We start from the raw sequence: 22,766 nt of genomic DNA on the forward strand, positions 1-22,766 counted from the left end.
TGTCTGTGGGGCCAGTTTCCTGTTTCTCTTTCAGGTTAAGGTTTTCATACAGGGAGCAGAATGGCAGTCAGGACTGCTCAGAATCGGTCTGTTAGGGCTTTTCATTGTCAAAGCACTTTAAACCCTTATCTAATAAAATGAATAGACTGAAAGCTATAAGATAGAAACAGAAAGATGTTAAGAGATAAAAAGAAGCAGTTATTTCAAGCATAGTTAATGTTGATTAGGGTACTGTCACATCAAGAGTGTAATAATTCTGTAGTCTTTATGTGAGAACAGGGAGTCCTGATTTCTCACTACTGTCTGACTGAGCTTTCAGCACTAACTTTAAGTTTGTTCCAAAATAGCCAGAGCTGAGTATCAATAGGTGGGAGTTCATAATTTAAAATGAATATTTGTGCCGTATGGATAGTTAAAATGCAATCTGAATTTTGCTGATACTTTCCAGTGATATGTTTTGTGTGAGTTTATGTCATGAATTGAAGCCACTGCTGCATGTCTTAAAACCAAACAGTATTAATGGCCCATTGCACCAGAAGAATGGCTTTTTCAATCCAAATGTTTGTGTATTATAAATTACAAATTATTTCTTGGTCCGATAACCAGTAAAATATTACTTACCGTGTCTTCTGCAGCCACTCTTGACAGCTCAAGCTGTTTAAGTTAAATGAAACAGACTAAATAATGAACCCTGTGATAGGGAGCATTTAGAAGTCCCTGAACTGCATTTTAATTTTAAAAGCAATAGCACTTGAGTATGTCATGAATCACCACTTTTTTGATTATCCCCCTCCCACAAAATAGAGGTTTGATGCAGAGCTCATGTTAATCCAGTTCCTTGACATGAGGGGAGATATTCCTGGCATATTTCTTCCCAGGCCTGGAGCAGACCCTGCAGTTATGGTACACAACACTGTGAGGAACCTTAAGCTGGTACCAAGTTCGGGTGATCTTAAATTACAAATTGCAGTGATTCAGCGGTGCCGTATAAGCAGCTGAGTTGTTCCTGCAGCTGGTGGAGAGTGGAAGGGAAAGGGAGGAGGAGGAGGAGGAGGAGGAGAAGGCCTCAGAGAAGGGAGCTCTGCAGTGTTCAGCAGCAGCAGCCGATGGTGCCACCACAACTGTCCTGCTGCCTTCCTCCGCTAATCATAAATCCCACAGACCATCATTCTGACCATGAAGCATAGCCCTCCTGTGTGATATACGTGTGACATAGCCCCAGCGTGGGACCTGCGCATTCATGTCTCACGAACAGCCCGCTGCTGAAGAGCAGCGGTTTGATGGTCCCTGTTGAACTGCCTAGTGTTAGATAATACGTCATCCATCCTTGCCATGAGCTCAATAAACAGGTGATCTGAAGGACAGCGAACTGATTTGTTCACTACAGTAAATCAAACATGAATATTTCAACCCCTCTAGTGTTTATTAAATTATGTTGTTGATATGTGTGTTCATTCAGCAATTTGTGAATTATGTTGTTTTATCATAAACACATTTTACCAAAGTTCATCACATAGCGACCCTTCTCCAGAAGTATGTTCTGAATTAATTGTGCTGTCATAGAGCCAATGGCAACTGCAATATCCTACACAAGATCTTCTTTTTGTAATATAGCCTATAAAACTATTTCATATGGGTTGTTGCTGTGTATTTGCAAGAGAGATTTTCAATGCTAAAAATTCCCATGTTGAGATTTTTTATCAAATTATTTTTCATTTGTATTTCTTAACAATAAGGTTAAAATAAATGCTTTGCAATAGTTTAACTTCTAGTTAATTATTCTGTACCAATGCTGGCATATTAGGGATAGATAACTATGGGACATTTACCTGATCTTTTATAACAGAAAGTGTCAGATCAAGAGCTCTAATCCCTACAGCCACTGATTAACTAAACCTCACAATATCCTTGAAATAGGTGGTGGATGCAAATTTATTCTTCTTATGGGTAGAAATATTGAGAAACACAGTTATTTGTATAGTTGCCTAGTCAGTCAAAGCTGGGTTCTGGTGTTCAAGAATACCAGCCACTAGCTTTTTCTCCAAATCCTGCGCATTCACTGCCTCTGGAAATAAATTCCTGTGCCCTATAAAATGATGTGCATGATTATTTTCTCCACTGAGTTGATTTGAGGATTGATGCAAAAGCAAGAAACAGAGGGAACAATAATGAGAATTTTTCACAGTCCACCCTATTATTGCTATTACCACTCATTCATGAAACAATTTGTAGTGTTCAGCTTTTTTCTCTGTATTCAGACTTTTACAATTATTTGTTACAGATATTCCTACAGATACAGGCAGTTTACGTATGTTTCTTCTGATATGCGGACTTCGAAGAGTCAAAGACCCTCTGTATTTAGTAGATGTATTTTCAGGTAGGTACCTGCTATTTGAATACCCTTGTTTTGTCCCTGGATTCAGATGCATTTCTTTTAGTGTTTATAAATTTGGCATAAGCTGTTTTTTATTCATTGCAGAAAACTTCATCATGTATTTACATTTAAAAAAAGAAATGCTCATGTAACCATTGATCTGTTCAACACATTATTTCTGTACTGCGTCTTTTCCAGCCTGCTGGGAATAACTGAGCATTAAAATCAAAGCAATATTTGATGATTTTACTTGCTGGGAAAACTGTTTTGCTGTTACATACAATATTAATGGAAGACAAAAGAAGAGTTCACCTACTTCAAAATAACATTTTTATCTTACTGTCCCGTGGCTGTTACATTGATTTGCACGTGTGCTAATTAGTATCATTGACGTTACAAGCAAATGTTACCACCCATTGTTATGGCTCAACCCTGTAAACTAGGCTGAAGTTTTCTTGTAGTCACGTAGGTGAACATTTTGCCAGGTTCTGTTTGTGTCTGTAAAAGGTTCAGGTATTCCAAGTTGGAAATTTAGCCTCCACTATTCAGCTTACTTTTATAAGCCTTTACCACCTTGTGACACTTAGTAACAAATGTAGTTTATTAAAGTCAAGTAACTGGTTTTGTTCTATTCTGGTATTGAAAGAGCAGCAGATTTCTCTTATGCATATAACTGAATATTAGTTGTAAAGGTTGCAGTTGCTTCCACATGTTCCTTTACATAGGAAAAAATTCAAGTAATTTGGTCTTAGTAGCCAGAGTCACTACATTATATAGAGCATTGTTCTCTTGAGATGATTCACAATTACTATCTGAGCTTAGTTAAATAACCTTTGAATCATAAGAGAATGCATGAAGCAGAAATGCTAAATACTGACTTTCAGATATGCTAATCATTTGAATTCTGAGGAGTAATGTGAGGGCTGAGCGTGAAATCTGGTACACATTCAGTCTTTTAAGTAGTAATACAATATTTGCTTAATTATTTTTTATTCATGCAGTTATTTACATTGATTTTGGAGAAAAAAATTAAATTAAAAATTAATAATTTTGTTTAATAAAAAAGATGTTCATCTTCTGTTTTAGGTTGGCACAGAAAGGATCCTAGTGTCCATCTGGGCATAATTGGACCTGCAGTAAGTTGATGTTGTAATTTTTATTTTATGTGTATGTTTATTCCCAAATATTTCCATTTACTCGCATCTGAGATATCGCAATAATTCTTTCCAAACTGAACCTAAGTCAGAGGACTTCTAACTGTTGCAGAGATAAGAAGGTGCAAACCTACCAGTTGTAAAGGCTGTTCACAACAGGTCTAAGCTGTGGAAGTGGAAGCGGAAGCGATTCCAATGCTTGGACTTCCAAAGTTCAGAGTTCTGCTATCAGCTAAAAGGCCTCTGCACTCAGCATGTGCTCTGCTTTTGCATTGCAAAAGGCAAAGCAGCTAAGAGGGTTTTTCTGTAGAGGATATACACTGAGGTAGCTCAACTCTATTTAGTTAGGTTTGTATTAATGCAACCTGTTATCAATAGCACTAAAATAGTTTACAGCAGCTGTAGATTTGTTTATAATATATACTGATTTTTTTTTTTGTTCAGAAGGCTTGGGCTAGTTTTATAAAGGGTATTTGCAGCTGGATTACTATAATTTTATGTCTAGCTCAAGCACATGACTTGATAATGCTATTAATCTATTATGGTCTCTTAGAATAAAACATTTAGTGTTTCATTTGACTACAGAAAGAACTTTTGAAGATTAAAAGTATAAAAAAATTTGGATTTTAATATTGGCTTCTGTTTTTATACCTGTGGGATAGTACAAAATTTTTTAGAGCATCAGAAAGTACTAAAAATGGGAACTCTTGCAAATAAAATATTAGAAATGCCTATTTCAATATGAATAATTTATAAATGAGCTTATCAAATATTTTGAAAGGCAGCAGTTGCCATCTAGAAGAATTTTTTTAGCAGGTATTGTTAATGAGGTTTTTTTAATACCATGAATGTGATATCAGATGCTCATTATCCCTGTTCTTACATCTTTTGTTCACGTGGAGGATTGTGTCTTTGTTCCATTCCATTTAGATTTTGATGCCATTTCTGGTAGTCTCAATTCGTACACAATTAACAGTTGTCAGCAGGTGCAAAATGATGCTAGGTTTCTGTCTGACACCAGACAGCAAGGACAGAGCTTGAGCTGACAAATAAAATCGGTGAAGTCTGTGTCACATTTAGAATCTGAGTCCACTAAGGCCTGGGATACAGATATCTGAGAGGGAAGGTAGGGTTGACTAAAATAAATAAACTGAGTTGTTCTTATATGTCCACATCTCAGATTAAGCTTAGAGTTGGTATCATTCCTTCCAAATGAATCATATGTATTCTAGTAAAATGTGAGATTTCATTTTTTTCCCCCTAAGTCATAAAGATCCTGTTTAACAAATTTGGAATTTACGACTTCTAATTCTCTCTTTTCACAACAGTGTCAATCAGTTAAATGGCAGCTCTTCTGTGTTTGCTAACTCTCTTTAGATAAAACATACAGTTGGGTTGCTGTCTCAAAATGTTGTCATGAGTTTCTCAGCAATGGTTTGCTTTTCACGAAGCACCACCTCCTGAAAGAGCTTAAAATCAAAACTATCGCAGTGTATTGGCTCTGGCTGAGATACACACAGTCATTATAATGAAATAATCTTCTTCTAGTTGTGGAGAAAGGTTTGAAAATGTGGGCTTATGAAGCATGAACATAAACAAGGAAAACTACTGAATCCACCCAACTCCACCCTATCATTTTTAAATCAAGTAGCATGATTTTTGAGGAGGTAACAAGACCAAACTTCTCTGCAGAGGGAAGTATGCACCACTTTAGCCAAGTCTGAGTCTGTTCTGAATGCTTAAAAAGGAGTAAAGAGTTGCATAAGTTTTCTGCCAGTCCTTTCTTTTCTGTCTCTTAAAACTTGGTGTTTGAGTACCCACCATTGTTTCCAGTTATTTCCACTTTGCGATCTGTCTGATTTCACCTGCAGAAACTAAGGCCCTTAGAAAGGAACCAACCACAAACATGTAAACGTTCTTAAGATTTCTGTTAAGTACAGTGCTGAAAAAGTGCAAAACTACAAAATGCATGGTTATTTTCAGAACCGCGAGAGAAAGATGAATATTCTCCAAATCTCAGTCTAACCAATACCCTACCTAAATATTTGCTAGCACAGTGTTTGCTGTGGGCCAGATCCTCAACAGTACTGACTGCACTGTAAGTTGGTGAGGGAGCGGGGGAAAGATGCCTCTGAGCCAGTGAAGTGCTTCTCCTAATTCTGTGCAAAATGAGGTTAATTCCCACAGCTTCCCACAGCCCTGCACAGGGACCAGGGGGAGCTGCAGCGAGACTGACCTCCTGCTTCTGCTTTTAGTATGTGGCCTGTGTCAAGGGAACATGCTTTACTAAACTACCAAATCTAATTGCAAGACTTTTGAGAAAGGAATCAGTTGTGGTACATGTATATCCATAGTAGAAGTCTTGAAAAGGCAGCCTGTAGCCTTAATCTAACCAGTGGAAAAGGTAGGAGTAGGCAGCTGTGTCATATGAAACAAACTCTTGCTGATGCTAAAAGGGTACTAAAAGCTTCACTGTTTCATCTGGGTAATGTGTTCTTGTCCCTCTATAAGTCTCAGCTCTGATTCATCTTCACATGAGCCTGAAAACTTGCAGGCAGTCTGTTTTATAAGAAAATAAATAGAATCTGAATGGGCAAATAAGAACTATATTTCTATTTTCTCATTCAGTTTTGTTCTTTGTAAATTTTGGGACATATGATTTTGTTTTTAAAAGCTTTTTTTACATTTTTATTTTATCTGCATTTTTTTCCATACTAATGCACAAAATGATTTGGAAGTGAACTGGTGTGGAAGGCAAATCTAGAGCAGGTGTAATGAAGCTGTGCTTTAGAATCAGAAGATACACTTCCTGCCTCCAGTGAGGATTTTAAACATTTTAGTCATCTTTTTAAATTTGCTTCACTTTTTCATAAGCTAACATCTTTACAGTAAGCTACCAGAAATAACCCTGTGGCAGTGCATAGGCGGGATCAAGGACTGAACCTCCTTAAAACATTTAAAAACATATTTCTCCCATAATACTAAAATATTGCTAAAGGATGAAAATAAATCTCAGCTCTATTGGTATTTAGCTGTACTTTTCTTATTCATGTTACTTCTTAAACCACAAAATCTTAAGAAAATCAGTGCCATTATCTGTGAAGCAAGTCATGTTTATTGTGAATATTAAAACCCCACACATTAAGGTTATATTAATTAAGAATATAAAGAACAAAGGCCCACACACTATTTTCTGCTTTGCTTCCATAAGATTATAACCTTTTCCCTGCATTTGCTATGCATGATTGTCTCAAATATGTTGCAGGACTGGGTACTGTATAATGTAAAATTTTTAGCATTTATCTCTTCTTCCAGGTTTCCTTTTGTTCATTTCTATAATGAAATTTGAAACAATAGCTAATTTTCAGCAGCTCTATATTCCAAGAATAGAAGCTTATGAAACTTTAAAAAAGTTAAGGTCACAAAACTTGTGTTCAGCTGTTGGGTAATCTCTTGAAGCCCACTTTGTACCTCTCTGCATAATTCTTAACCATTCTTGTAGACAGTACAGAATATTGCTGTGTTTGTAATGACACTGTTTTCCATTGACAGCTATTTTTCCTCTGTCCAACTTCTTTCCATGCCCACTGAGACAGTTTTAGTTGAATAACTGCCTCCACAGATGGAGGGACCTAGCAGGTCATCTCTTTATAGTGGATGGCTGTTAACCTACTGTGTGTTTTCTGGGCTAGTTCTAAAATTAAACAGCTGTTGACACAACTAAACTAAGGAACTAGAGGAAGTCTAGTAACCAGCTCCAGAATACCCGAGAGCACAATAATTAGGAAAATCAGGTAGGAGACAAAGATACAATTTCAAATTCTTTAGCCTGCTGAGGAATATGTAATTCTGCCAGCTATATCCTGAATAAGTGCCCTACTCACCGAGATATTTTTTAAAAGGTAAGAGCTACTGCTACCATTAAGCTGACAACTCTTCTAACCCTTTGTTTGCTTGTTCTTCCAAGAAAAACTCCCTGAAAATGAAACTCTTATATAGAAATGGTAAAATAAGCTGTTCTGATATTTCTTAAAAAAGATTATATATTTTTCTTTTAGGCCTGAAGTTTTGTTACTTTAGATCCTAGTTGCCAAATTGTTTCAGCTGAATTAAAACTGTATTTTTTACAAGTTGTTAATTGTCCCAGATTGCAGTAGTAGAGCTACATGCTAAGCCAGAAGACATTGAATTTCCTTAAGCATTTAGTGTATGGAAAAGATGATGTAGAATGGTAGAATGGCTGTTTAGTGTGTTTGCAAGGATCTTCTGTTTCTGGTGCATTTGCTGCAGGCAGATTGCGTTGCATTGCAGACAACAGTTTTGTTTTCAGTTCTCTTGCTGAGCCTATTCAACAATCGATCAGATAAGAATTGTAATGTGGGGTCACCTGCTGCTGTGAATAAAGCTGATTCCTTTCACAGCGATGCTGTCAAAACCTCACGAACCCAATCAAATGAGCAAGTTCTTCCTATCTGTATTGAATATGCTTGCAGATACAGCTTTTCACTCTTTAGTACTCTGGGTGATACTCTGACAGAACTCTAAATGCACTAAGACCTGTTTTCCCCTACAAAGTCTAGAGGGCCACAGTAGTCCCAGCATGATAATGAAGATGTTTCTGGATCATTGCTTCTGTCTGAGTTAATTTTTATATGACAGCAATTTAATATGGTGTGTATATAGAAGATTTCCTAGATTTTGATCATGGTAGGCCCTGTCCTTAACAGGCGCCTTCATCTTTGTGCAGCATTTGATCTGTGACTTTTTGTGCCGTCAAACATCTCAGATGTTTCTTTACCCATCAGCAGAGTAGAACTTCCTTAATAGCATATCTGGTCCTGTTAGCTGTGGTTTCTTGCTATGTGCCCACTCCGCTTTCCACGTGTCATCTTATCTCATCTGTTCTGATAGAAACTATTCATACAACGCAAGCTGCTTTTCTCTGATCTCTGCTAAATTGATGAAGTTTGCATCTCTCTGAACGCTCTTCCTCTGGATGGATGATTTTTTAATAAAAGATGATAGGTAGCTGATGATCATATTTGCCTGCTATGTTGATAGGTAACAAAATAAAATGTGGCAACACTCTACCTGTAGAAGAACTGGATCATGGAGACATTTTGGGTGGAAGTAACATTCTTTTCTTTTCAGTAGGTTTTTCTGAGACTGTGCTAAGTTCCTAGGCAACTTGCCATAGTCAGTTGGCTTTGGAAGCATTCACATCTTTTAAGTGTATTTCCAACTTACTGAACAGCTTATGTTGTATCTAATTTCTGTTATATTGAGCCTGTGGTTAGATAACTGTGCCCCCTCAAGTTCCTAAATGTAGCTCAGGGGGATCACTTCTCTAAGTCATTGCTACACCCATCCTGAAGGTAATATTTTAACTGAATTCTCATATTCAGGCCAGGCTTCTTGGAATATCTACCAATAGAAGAATACAGCTTAAAGGAGTGTTCTGTTTATGAGGCAGATGGCAATTTCTTGGCTTCCACAGAAGTAGATGGGATAGAAATTAATATCTTAAAAATTTTATGAGTCACAGGCTGTAGTTTTTCTCATCCTTCTAAAGGTAGAAGAGCAAAAGACCATATCCCACTGCTCATTAAATCACTTGCAAGTACTCCATTGATTTTAATGGAAACAGAGTATGGTTCCTCATGAGAGGAACTCAGCATCAAAATAGTACTCTGGGGAAAAAGCTGAAAAGATATTTATATAGAAATAGCAAATGTGAAGTTCAGTATGAAATATCCAAGGAACCTGTGACATGACATACTGGCTTAGTGTATGGATCTGTATCACACACTGTTGCCAGGATCAGGTAGTGCTTCAGGAAAGGGCACTTGATTTTCCCTCCCTGCTGTTACCAGAAATACTTTCTTAAGCAGTTATGCAAGCCTTTTATTTCTTGCATTCAGTAGGAATTCATTCCTTAGTGCAAGAGTGATTCACTTGAATCTTTTCATTTATGAAGCCCAGTTTCAGGAAATAATTAATCTTGTGTTCAAAGTACACAATCACAGTTATAAAATAAATTCTGACTTTTTTCCAAAAGAGTTTTCTAAAATGCTTTGTGAGTGTTCTCTATCTCATAATGTGAAAAAAAAATCCAAACCCAAAATATTAATGTGCATTAAAAAAAATAAGCCATGTTGTTCCCATGTTACAACTGCTGCGTACTGTGCAAGCTATCATAAATTAATCTAATATAGTCAGTCAGCCTTAATAAAAGAAAGTTGAGTTCTGTTCTTCATGTCTAGTTAAGGATTTCCAAGATCTGTTTATTTCTTTTAATCAAGTTAAATGAAAATAGCAGACATAGTTAAGCTTTGTAAATAAACCTGCTGGAGTTAATTACCCAGGTTTGACAACTTTTTAATAACTCTAGCATGCCTTCATGTTAGACTGTATTTTAGAATTTTGTGTTTATTAGTTTTCAGACGAATGTTTCTGTCAGTGCATAACATCTATCTGACTGTCCCAGTTTACATGCGGATCGCTTCCTGCATTAACTGAAGCCTGAAAAGTTCCTTTCCTTCCTCACATTGCTTACTCCATACATAAAGGGACAGAGAATTGCTTGGCACATCAGTGCATTGTTCCTCGCTTAGACAGTAAGTTGTCAAATCGGTCATTTGAATCATGTTAGCCTTAGCAGAGTCATCTGAAAACAGTCATTCATGTTAAATAGATCTAGGTCTAATTAGAACCTGCAGCCAGAGGGATGTCAGGGGAGAAGAAATGGAACCTCCCTTTCTGCCAGTAGCCCAAAGCTATGCTGCATTAGAGAAGTCACTTAAAGGTTTAGAGTGGAGTAGTTAATTCACACTCTGCTATACTGTGCACTCACCCACCTAGCTGGGTATTCTAAGTGTCAATTGCTCACGAGAGCATTTGTCTGAAGAGTCAAATGCAACGACCAAGTTACAGATCTGTGGTATGATTTTAAAGCTCAGCACATTCATATATTTAAATATTTCAGTAAAAAATGTGCTAAAATTTATTTTTCTTTTCTGGGTATCTCAAAGATGTGCTACAGTGCTAAAGTAGTGCCATATACCTGTGTATGTATTCCTTTCTAGGTCGATCCACTTTTTACAAGTGAAGTTAAGGAAAAAGTTAAAAGGTAAGAAGTTAATGTTAAGCTTTCTGTCTGCTCCAAATGAAAGCAGTTGGCTGACTAGCCTTTAAAATCATGTGTGTAAATACTCTTTTGTATATACAAATGAACATACATGCACAACTCTCTCTATGACTAACAAATGTGTTCTGATTATTTGGCATGTAACATTTTCAGACTAGATATTCTATGCATTTTAAATTTTACAGTTACCAGTAGATTGCTTCATGTTTTGTGTTAAATCACATCTGATTTAGTGGGATTTATATTTAATATTCTTTTGGGTCCTTTAATTCTTTCTTTCATCCTGGCCTCTGCAAGATTTTGCATGCTTGCTGTTGGTGGGTAAATGAGTAGATGGACAAGATAATCCTGTGTAGCTTTTTTCTGTCCCTAGTTTATATGCTTCCTGATTGAGGGGTATAAATATTAGAGAAACAAGATTTTTTTGTGTGTCTGCAGAACCTAGAATTGTCTGACTTGAACAGAACCACCACATTATCTCTGATTGATAATATCTGATAATAAAATCTGCATAAAATATGTGTTTGCAATGCCATTTTTGGAGCAAAAGATAACGTTTTTTGTTTTCTACCAGGTTATTCATGGGAAACATGACTCCTGCAATCATGTGTTTATACTCCAGTTGATATAGTTATTTATCTCTGCAGAAACTGGATGTTACTGCACAATCAGAAAAGCAATGTTCAACAAAGTCTAGTTGACAGGGAGTTGGTCTTAATGTCAAATGCACTTGTGTTTCCATCTGGCTTAGTGATCTCATGTTGAGGTTGAAGAGGCAGGAGCAGGGTCATCAAGTGGAGGAGATGCTGGCTTTTCAAAAATGATCACCAGTCTTAAAGATCTCATTCAATTCATCTGAGATTGAACTCCTCATTACCCTATATTTCCACCCTTCACCCCTTATTCAGTTGACCTTGATCAATCTGAGGAAGATGAGGACAGTAGAAGTGTAACCATTCAGAACAGAAGAGTGCTTATAATAGAAGAGGAAGCTGAAGAGATCTTTCAGAACCACATTCCATCCCCAAAAGCCAGCATCCAAAAAGTCAGCATCTCCTGCAGTTGACCATTCTGATGATCGCGCTCCATTTCTCCAAGTATTTAAACTGTGTGTTTTTCATAAATCTCTGCATGCATCCTCCCTATATTACACAAATTCTTTAAGGGAAAATTGCACCCCTATGCATTGAACTCAGCTCATTCAATTATGAGACTGATTGTGGTTAACGGAGCATGGTGTTAAGTGATCAACTATAAAATTCCAGAGCAACAGACAACGAAGTGGCAGATAGCAATGTATGCTGTATTGAGTTTTTAACCACATTTTTGTAGATAGAAAGCTAACCAAAACACAGTAAAGTGGCTAACCCATGGGCAAGTGACTGTTAACATCAGAACCATGCCTGAATTGCTCTGACCACCCTCCATCATTGCCCTAAGTTTTAGGAAGAATTGTTAGAGCACGTTCTTAGAAGGTGTCATATTTGTGTGCATTTTATTTCTAGGGCACCTGGGGTACATTTATTACAGGACATGCCACAAGATGATCTTCATGCTGCTATGAAAAGGTGCTTTGCTGTGGTGAACAGCTCCATTTCAGAGGGGATGTCTGCTGCAATTCTGGAGGTAATTGCATCTTAGCAGTAAGGTTTTTCAGCGAGGTTATAGTGAATCTGAAATCACCTTGTATCAGTGGAAATGTGTGTCAACATTTTTTGTCCATGTTTCAAAGCTAGTGAAGACAAAACTAAAATAATTGGTTTTGGAAGTGTTAGTAATTAAGGTTTTCTTCCTTTGAACTGACTTTTTTTTATGCTTTGTCTATTTATTTTTTAAAGGACAGAATGTAATTTTATCAATCCTGTTAAATTAACAATACAGACCTGAGATATAACGATCATTCTGATTTACTGGGGTTGTCACTATTCTTGAGTCAACATCCACTTCCTTATAATGTTGCTAGAATAGACTTTCATTTATTTTTACATCCTTTCAAAAAGCAATCTAAGAGCTCTATTTGGTTATTTAATTCTGAAATGATTAATGAATGAATGACATGCTCTGTTAATTTTTTTGCCATCCATATTGAAAATTAATAACCAGGTTTATTTCATACCTGTCAAAGTAGGGCACTGCTTAGTATCAAATGCTTTCTAGGAAAAAAATTAAATGTACTTAAAGTGGAAGTTCTTTGGGCAGACGCCGTTTACTATTCCATTTTTTTTTTGGTGACTGCTGAATGTTGGTTTGTGATGATCTTAGAAGTTCATAGAAACTATTACATGATTTGTACTAATGAATCTCCTATTTGTTTCTAATGAGTAATCACATGTTGCATTTCCAGCGTGCTTTTCTTCTGCACATCTGAAAGCCCTCATAAGTAAGAACTAAGCATTGTAAGAATTATGAAAGTTAGATGGTGGTAAGATAGCAAATGTGTATTTCCTGTCTAAAATGCCAATGCTCAGAGGTGGAAGCAGATGCTGTTTCACAGCAACAATACTCTATAAACAACAATTACTACAGACTGTGACATTTCTAAACTTACCAGCGTGGCAGGCTAAACAAATCTTGTATGTTTGGTAGTTGAGATGAAATGGAGTGTACCAACACATTACACAGCCCCAACTAAGTCAGTGCCTCAGAGAAGTAAAAGTTAAGTAACTGTCACTTCCTCCTCACCAGTTACATGTTCCCTTCAGGACTACTCACATAACAGTTGACCGAAAATCCATCTGATTTATTTCCTGAGAGTGTCAGTAAGTTAGAGGAGGCTGGGGGAAAGGGGGAGAAAAGCAAACCAGAAAGACTATTAGGAGACACAGCACCTGCAACCAAAGTGCAAGTGTGCCTGGCCTCATACAAATCTGTATGCAAACTCAGGACTGACAAGACAATTGGTATAGTTTTCCCCAAAATTTTCCCATCAGATTTGAGCAGTTAAAAGGCACTTTCCTTAGCTTTTATCAGGAGAGGGAGCAATCTTCTAAGTTCAGTGTCTTAACAAATATGTGGTAACTCAAAGCAAAAAGATAATGCCAATTTACTTCAGAGGGAATATTGAGCCTGCCACAGGAATTACTGATTTTTGCTCTCCTCTTTTGAAGTTGCAATTCTGAGAAGTTTTGAATCTGATAACTATAAGACTAAATCAACAAGGAAGGTTTTTATTTGAGCTCTTCTCTGTGTGGCTGAACTATTCAATTATCCTGTCAGGGCTATTAAATAGTCAAATACCACCTCTAGTGGAAAGCTCTTCCTTTAAGTTTCCACTACACAGTTATGCTAAGCAATATATTCCCAATTCATACCCAGACCTGTCAAAAAAAAAAAGAGAAAAAAGACACACCCCCCCCCAACAACTGTTCTGTTCTATTTCTTTTCTTTCTCTAAGAATTACAAGACTATTCTGGCAAAAGAGCATTCTGTGCAGCATGTCTTTATAGGCACTTGCAACATTAGCTTCCTCCATTTTGATGTTTTTCTTACATCAGGAAAAAGTATATATTAGGATGAATTATCAAGAAGTATTCATTTTAACTTTTCATGCTGAATTTATTTATATATATGTGTGTATTTATATATATATGTATAAGATGAGTTAGTATTACTTTTTTATCTTATATGTAGCTGTGCATATCATGTCCTAGGCTAGTCTTATGATTGATACATTTAATTCTACTGAAGACACTACCTTTAACTAAAAGTTAATCAACATTTAATCTACCTTTAAGTCTTAATCTGAGTTTAACAGCTAAACATGCTAAAATAAACTGGCAATTGACCATAGTGGAAAAATTAAATTCTCTCTTCTAACTGCAAGACATGACTTATAGTAGGCTGTTGGGTATTTCCTTGTACATGGTAACTTTTTCATAAAAAGAGGACAAAAAGACCCTGCTCTCCTTTCTTCTGTTATTACATTGGTGGAATAATGTCAAACCTAATAGTCAGGTTTGTTTTGTGTTCATGCATAATCATGTCTTGAAGATAAAATGCAATTTCACATATTCTGAAGTGGAATATTTCCTCCTGGAAAATCTATAACCATAGGTGTAACACACTTCTTTCCACCAGCCTCAGTCCTATATTGCCTTGCTGTTGAATAGTGGAGGAAGGACAGCCTCATCTCTGAACTGGTAACTCAGAACTTGGAGTTTATCACGGAACTCATGTAACAGGGATAAAAGAGCTGGCATGCTTTCAGATGCCTGAGCTTGCTAGTTCAGGTGCATGTTGGTTACAAGCAAATGAGTTACCAATTACAGGTGCAAACTGAAATCTTGCATTATAGGAAGGAAAGTCCAACAGACATGGCACAGGTGTTGTGAGACAACAGCTCCGGTCCCAGCTGAGTCAGGATTTTCTACAAGCAAATTAGGTCTTTAGTTATTGCTTGAGAAACTACCTGAAGCTTGCCCTTTTTAGTACCTCAGACCTGTTTGAATTCTTCTTCTAAAGTTATAAGGATTTTGGTATTGTATGTCTGTTTACTAGACTTACAACTGTAGACAGTTGTACAGTGGGATCTGATGACATGCTTATAAAATATCCTACTGTAAAAATCTCTCTCTGAGAGGAAGTGTCAATCTAATAAAGTCAAGTCCCTGCTTGGGATGGCCAGCACTACGAAGGGCCATCTGTTAAGATCTTGTTAAATTAATAAGGCAGAAAACTTTTTATAAAAATCTTTCGGTCCTTGGCTGGAGATAACATCTTGCTTGAATTTGGAAATGCAACTTTCATTCTCTTCCAAGTTCAAAATTTAACAAGGTCATGAATCTGTAAACAGTATTTTAGTATGAGATAAATATTTAATAGATAAATGAGATAAATATATAATCGTATCTATTTCAACCTGCCTTAAGGTATGAAAGAACTAGAAGCCATAACTAATTACTTTGTCGTCTAGTACTGATATTGCAGACATTTTGCAATAACTGATCTGTTTTCTGTTTGGCATCTGAAGAAGAGAAAACAAGCATTATAGAAAGCGTTTAAAATACATCTCTTCATCAGAAAGCTCAGGAGTTCTGCATGTTCCTGGGCATGTGATGGTGAAAAAAGGCACTGCTACTGGAAAATTTTATATGTTCTCTATATAGTTGGTAAGAAAGAGTTTTTTTCCATCACCATTTCATTGGAGTACTTTTTCCGTGCTCTCAAGAGTATTCCAACGGTTGTAAAAGTCATTAGATTGTTACGCTTTTACCAAGAAAAAGCCAATTAAAAAAAAATTGTCATAGAAAAGGCAGATGGTCAGACTCTATTCTGTTGTAAAGCAAAATCCAGTCTTAGACAATGTATGAAGTACAGGCCTAGTAGCTGGGAGTATAAGCCACAGCAAACTATAAAAATAAAAAAATAAAAATGAAGTGTTGTAGAGCAGCAACATTGAAGAGGGGCCAACAAAAAGGTGCATAGGCTAGGAGGAAGAAAATGAGGGACAATCCAGAAAACAAAACAGTAAACAAAACCTGTATTTACTCTATAAGCCTTATACTGCTGGTTAGAAATGCTTATTGTGTAACATGCTTCCAAAGCTGAAATTTACACCCTGCATCCTTCTGAAATAGCATTAAAACACATTTGCAGTCAGAATAATGTAACAAAACAGATGGCCAATGGACTAAAATGTTATTTTATGCTATTATTTGTGGAACATAGGTCAGTAAATTATACATATCTTCAACAATGCAAATGATTCTTTTTACTGCTTAAAAATAGACTAAGTATCTAAATTAAATTCTAAGCCACTTCACGCAGTAATTATTTACAGCCCAATCCATTTGTTTAAGGCTAGCTGGTATAAAGGCAGCCCCACACCTTATGTATTTGTCCATCTGTTCTGTCTTTCAGTAGCTATAATTCATTGGTACCTATGTGTTTTGGGACCCGAAAGTTTTCTTACGTAGCAGCTACTGCCCTTCAGCTCTATGAGACAGAACAAATGTCTTTCCCTTTAGAGTTCAGAAATTACGGAAAATGAAATATAAACTTAGTGATCATCTTCAATGCATCATCAACTATGTAGCATTCAGAAATAGAAGTGAATGAGCATATGTTGAGACAATTTTTGTTTTTTAAAATGTATGCTACAATCCAATCTAAACTGCAGTGCAGCAATACTGTGCCAGCCTATGCAACCACACCATTAGGTACAGTCCAACACGGAACTGCCACAGGCCACTCACGCACAGATTTGATGTTCACTGTCGATGTTAGTCCAACGGCACAGTGTCCACTATCCACTGCATCTGACATGCTCGAATCCAAACTCCCCTCTGTCTTGCAGGTAACTATTTGTGGGCATAGTGGCACTTCCAACCATCAGTCCTGGGGTGGTTGTGCTGCGTTTTTTGTGTTTTCTTCTTTCATTCTTTCTGTCTTTTTTTTTTTATGGTGTTCTTTCCCTTGAATGGACAGTCACTTGTTTGGAAAGTAGCCAAACCTGAAATAAATACTCTTACGGTTTTGTTTTTTAAAAGGAGAAATACAGAGAGGTGAGGAGAGGGTCTTAGGCAGGTGACAATGAATGCCAACAGACTTCACTGCCACTATCAAGCTCTTGATTTTCAGTTCAGAAGTTCAAGTGAAATATCTTCATTCCCTGTTCATTGAACGTGTTTGAATGAGGTCAACAACCAGCAGACTGAACACAAGGGCATTTAAGCCTGTCAATAGGAAGGGCCGAAAAAGAGTTGAATCAGAAATTCTGTCTCTCTTGGAGATGTTGATGCTTCTGTGGGAACCCCGTGTTAGGTCTATAATTGGGTAATTAGAGCCAAAAGCAAATTCCTCGACCTCCAGATTCAAAACCTGTCAGGCAGAGTGGGGCACTGATATCTCTCATTTCCTGGGTGAACTTTGAAGTTCTATGAACTTTGCTGTACTGATAAGTAGATACTGTCGTCAAATGTTTTTGTAAATCTACCTTTGGAAAACAGATTTCTTTTGTTTAACAGTGAAGTCAGAGCAAATGACAAATAATTTGTGGATGACCAAAACTGTACTTCCTCTCACCAAAATGACTTTTTTTTATTTTAAAAAAAGCTGTATCTCAACAACTTCAGATACTTAAATAAATTCAGACATCTGGTCTATAGTTTTTATATTTCTCACTTATATATTCTGGTTTGTGTTCACTTCATTAGTCTATTTGTCTGAATTACCTCCAGCTGATCCCGTAGTTTCTGATACAAAGTGTAGAACTCCTTATTTCATTAACGATTATTATTATTTTTAGAGCTAACTGCTGCAAAGCAGATGTTTGTGCCAAAAGGACTAGAGAAATTCTATGTCCAGAGTAAGTTCATCTGCAGTGGTGATTTAAACAGTGTTTCTCTTGAATATTTTAACTATTAAGACATGTTGTTAAGTCACAGCAGTCCGTCACTGTTCAAAACATAATTGGTTCTGTACGTTATCAGCCAGGGTATTTTTGTCTTCAGTTTTGTCCAAACTATAAAAAAGCATGGTTTTCTCCTTGGAGTTTTGTTTTCTTGCTATGTAGACTGAAGCAAAATTGCTCCCCATCCGGGAGTGTAATGACAGTAATTAAAAATGCATTCACTCTGAAGTGACAGGGAATCAGTATGAAACATTGAAGATTTGGAGGGAGTGATTTTTTTTTTTCTTGTTTGACACTGTGATAATTGTACAATATGAGTTTTTTCTGGTTTTACAGTCAGTGCATCTCAAGACTTCCTAATTCATCAATAGTAATTAAAGTTTCAGATCAGGATATGCATGAGTGACAGAGTTGAGTGGCCAGGGTTTGCACACTAGTTACTTCAAAATCTAAGCTATCTATATTTTAAAGTTGCCAGGCGTTAGGTCTCTTGAAATGGTTTATTAGCTTTGAACAGATGCTGTGTTTCATCTCTGCTCCTGATACTGCAGGCAACCTGAAATGCTACCATGTTGAGACCCCACACTTCCTTTCATTTTTTTTAGGTATATACATACATGCACACATACATATACATACAAATGAATGAATAAATATATCAAGCAACCAGCCTATAATTTATGTCAAATCAAATCTTACTTCTTCAGATGTATTCCTGGGTCTCTGAGAAGTCCCATATCAATAGCTTTGTAGATAATGTGTTTTGAAAGCATAACGTATTCTGAAAGCATAACCTTTTCTCTCCTCTCCTTGGTATAGTTCAGTCAGAAGCTGCATCACTGCATACTTCCCTGCAGTCCTTGAACGCTCAAGGTCCAAGACAGGCTATAGTAACAGATGCTGTCAAAAGTCAAACTCCTTCCAGAGTCCTATATGATCCATAGGAATCAGGGCTGAGGAGAAAGAGCCAAGTGATTTCCACAGTCACCTTCACTGTTATTGAACTGCCCACATCTCTCCAGCTCTGCAGATGTTATAGAAAATCTGTGAAAAATGTGTTTTAATGGAACAAGAACAGATACTTTGTTGGGGAGAACTGGCTTTTTGTGCTATGACCTAATCTTCTCATCTATGCGCAATAACAGTAGGAGTTACGGTGACAACCTTTGATCCGAACTTTAATTTTATCCTCTTCAAGCCTGCTATATGTCAGGAGCTTCCAATGGGAAACAAACTGCATACTTTGAGGTGGAACAGAACAAAGGGTGAAGCAGCTATCCATTGACATTCTGGATTGATTGCTTCTGATAATATGTTCAAAGTTACAAGACCAACAAAAATATAAACAAAATATTTCAGAGAAGTTCCATATAGGAGATCACCTTAGACATGGTATTTTTCAACTTAAAAATTGGAGAGATGGGAAAGAAGTCTGGTTTGTTGTTTCTGCTTTTCATTTTAAAATTGTCATCATTAACATCTCAGGATTCCTGAATCCTAATAAACTGTTGTTCCCTTTTTCTATATTCCTCTAGGCAATGGATTTATGTATTCCAGTACTGGCAAGGAACATTCCTGGGAATGCAGCAATAATAAAACATAAGGAAACAGGACTGCTATTTTCAAATCCCCAGGTAAAAAAAAAAAAAAGAAATCCTTAGACCTTTCCCTTCCAAAGGTCAGGTTCATTTTCCATTACATGTTTGTGTCTGTCTGGAAACTTGGCTTTTCCTCTCGGCCGTTTTTCTCAGATTCTCCTGAAAACCTGGGTGTTAGACTGCCTTTCTTGAAGCTCTGCTGTTCTCACATTCACTTTGCAGTTCACTAAACTTTTACTAGGTGTCAGCCTTGCTGAATGTTTGTCTAGCCTGTGCTGCTTTAGAGCCTGCCATCTGAACAGGGCTCGATTCTCATCAACTTGTTGCATTTCAGTTTTGAAGGTTCCATAAGCAAACCCTGGAAGAGATGCGATCCCTATGTTGTATTTCTCTCCAGGTACTAACCGAAATACTGAACTCATATTAGACAAGCAGTAGCTAACCGAAAGAGAACCATGAGCCTGAAGTTTTAGATAATACGTTATCTATAATTTCTAGCAGTAAGTGTTAATATGAAGCATTATTAAGTCCGAGGTATTGCTCGGTCAGAAAATAATTAATGACTAAAATTAAGTAAGTGTTAGAATGGAGTTTCTGTGAAGATAAGTAAGAATGGGGAGAGGGAACACTACCCATATTTAAATGCTGGAAATTTTCATTTCAGTATATTTCCTGCATTATGTCTTTGCTGTTACATATTCATATATGCTGTGGAAGAAGACTTTCAGACACACATTCCCTCAGTGTTTTTATCCAGCTCAAGATTAAAAAAACCTTACTAGAACAGTCCATTTGATAATTTTGCGAAGTAGAAAAAGTATCGTATTTACTTTGTGGAGTGTGTGATTAATGCATCCTATTAAGTTGTGTTTGAGGAAGGTGAATTCTCTCAGTTTTGGAGGGCTTTTTTAATAGAAAAATTCTTGCAGCTCATGGTTTGGCTTTGGTGGCTTTTTTTTCCTGGAATATTCAATGTTTCCAATGGTTTCTACAAAAAAATTTCTTTGTTAACTTCTGGAATTTATTTTGTTGCGGAAGAATTTCCTCTTCTTGCAATATCCTTTGGAAATGGGGTACTTCCAGGCTGGTGGAGGCTGAGATATAAAGCTATTTTTAAAAGTATTTGTATATGTTTTCCCTGCAAAAAGCCCATTAACTTCCATATGCTTCTTCAAACTTCAAGGATATATGGTCATGTTGAACACACAGGCTGATGGGTCTCTTGATATTAATTCTGATACATTCTGTTGTTTCCCTCAACATGCCAGTTACATTTGGCTTGGAATTCAAACACATTATTCATACCAGACCCAATTAGCTTCATCATACATCCTTGTAAGAAGCCTTTTCTGTGATCTCCAAGCATCCTACATTCCAAGTGTTTATTTAGAATTCAAGATTAATTAAAAATATGCTATATATTTCCTCACTTAAAGTGCAATTTTAAGCACAGATGTAGTCCCAGTGACATCAGTGACTGTACAAATGGCTAAGGACTTTCTTTTATATCACAACTAGAGTCGCAGGCTGTAAATATGTCTAGAATGCTATAATCTTAGTTTATATAAACCCCTTCTGTCTGAGCTCCCTTCTCTGCAATGTGCTATGTCAAAGATCAGAAACCCCCCTATTCTAGTGCTGCTTGTTGACAGCTTTTTTGCTGTTGTTCTATCTCAGAAGTCCACGGAATTTCTTTTAAGTGAAGATGGTAACTTGCATTACCATATTAGCTATCATACTCCTAGGTAATGTTTGTACTGGAATCACTGTGCAGTTACCCTATCTTAGAAAGGAAAGCAATATCCCCGCTTCTCTGTAAAACAGCAATTGTATCTCATTTAATAAAAGCCCTTTTATATTTTCATTGGTGTGAAATAATGTATAAACTATCAAAGTTTGCACATGGGTCAGGAAAATACTTGTTTACAGGATGATACTCTAATCCCACTGCAGAGCTGTTGAAAAACTTTCTTCTTGCAGAGATGAGCTCAGAATGCCAATCATCATCACTTGTGGTTTTAAAGATAAAGTAACCATTTTCTCTTGTTCCTTATCTCCCCAAACCATAACAAATACAGTTTTTAAACCACTGTACGCACTCTATCAGAGGTTGAGAGTTATATTAGATCAAAGAAATGCGATTAGGTTAGAACACTTACCATGTGCACATAGGCTGAGGCTTCATGGCTGGAAGTAGAGAAAGCCTTGCCAATCACTGAAGACAATATTCAGGTGAAAACAGTTAATGTAAAAGTGAAAGCAATGAAATGTTTTGTCCTTGATACTGCATCATCTGTGCACATTACTTTTAAGTCACGGTTTGATCTTGCCACTACTTGAATTTGCAAGTTTATGGAATATTTGACACTGAGTTAATGGGACCTGAAATAAAAAAATAAGTGAGAGAGAAGAATAGCCAGCGGCTTTTGGGCAATAAATAACTCAAAACCATGTTAAAAGGGAAGACACAAAGAGTTATTCAGCATCCTAAGTTTCAAAATTATATGTGCAGCATCTGTAAAAGCTCACAGAAGGAGCTAAGTAAACAGAAGGAGGTAAATAAACTTTAAAGCCAATAAGAGGGGGGCCAAGCATAAACAGAGTTTGGGAGAGAGCGGGACCTGGAAAGACTACTGTTAGCAGAGACAACTTTTGAAGTGGTAAGAGGGAAACGCAGCTCAGCTGAGTACAGGCAGCAATACATTCAAGGTACATTGGTCTCCTCTGCCAAACATGGGTCAATGCCATTTCTACCAGGGCTTCAAGCCAGAATATAGCCAAAGTTTTTAGACCTTTGCACCTTCACACTGAATAGACTAATTTGTAATTTTTGGCAGTGCCAGCAATCACTGCTCGTACTCCCTTAGAAAGACTGGCCCATTGCCCTGTGAAGTACACAGACGTGCCAGCTAACTTCTGAGCTTTGCCTGCCACTAGGTAGATCTGTCGCTATTCTGAATTTACATCTGGCGTTTGCCTTCCCTGGGGTGATTCTCTGTTGTTTAAGAATCATGTTCTTTTATCTGCTGAAGCTGATATGAAATGGTTTAATTGGAGACTTACTTTCATTATATAAATAATATATTAACCATGCATCTTATTTTCATTATGTGTGAGCTGCGGCACCAGTGTAGTTCTTGTG

The 22,766-nt window shown here is 36.9% G+C and overlaps 1 protein-coding gene across 1 annotated transcript in view; it reads left to right on the forward strand.

The window, feature by feature from the left end:
- Nucleotides 1-22,766, forward strand: part of GLT1D1 (glycosyltransferase 1 domain containing 1) — a 56,962-nt gene that overhangs the window by 29,536 nt on the left and 4,660 nt on the right. The window contains exons 7-11 of the mRNA XM_075041449.1: nucleotides 2,282-2,377; nucleotides 3,461-3,510; nucleotides 10,614-10,657; nucleotides 12,181-12,301; nucleotides 19,562-19,660. Of these exons, the coding sequence (XP_074897550.1) occupies nucleotides 2,282-2,377; nucleotides 3,461-3,510; nucleotides 10,614-10,657; nucleotides 12,181-12,301; nucleotides 19,562-19,660 (410 nt within the window). The remainder of the gene's footprint in view (nucleotides 1-2,281; nucleotides 2,378-3,460; nucleotides 3,511-10,613; nucleotides 10,658-12,180; nucleotides 12,302-19,561; nucleotides 19,661-22,766) is intronic.

The sequence above is a fragment of the Buteo buteo genome, chromosome 11 (assembly GCF_964188355.1).
Source record: "Buteo buteo chromosome 11, bButBut1.hap1.1, whole genome shotgun sequence".
Classification (NCBI taxonomy): Eukaryota; Metazoa; Chordata; class Aves; order Accipitriformes; family Accipitridae; genus Buteo; species Buteo buteo.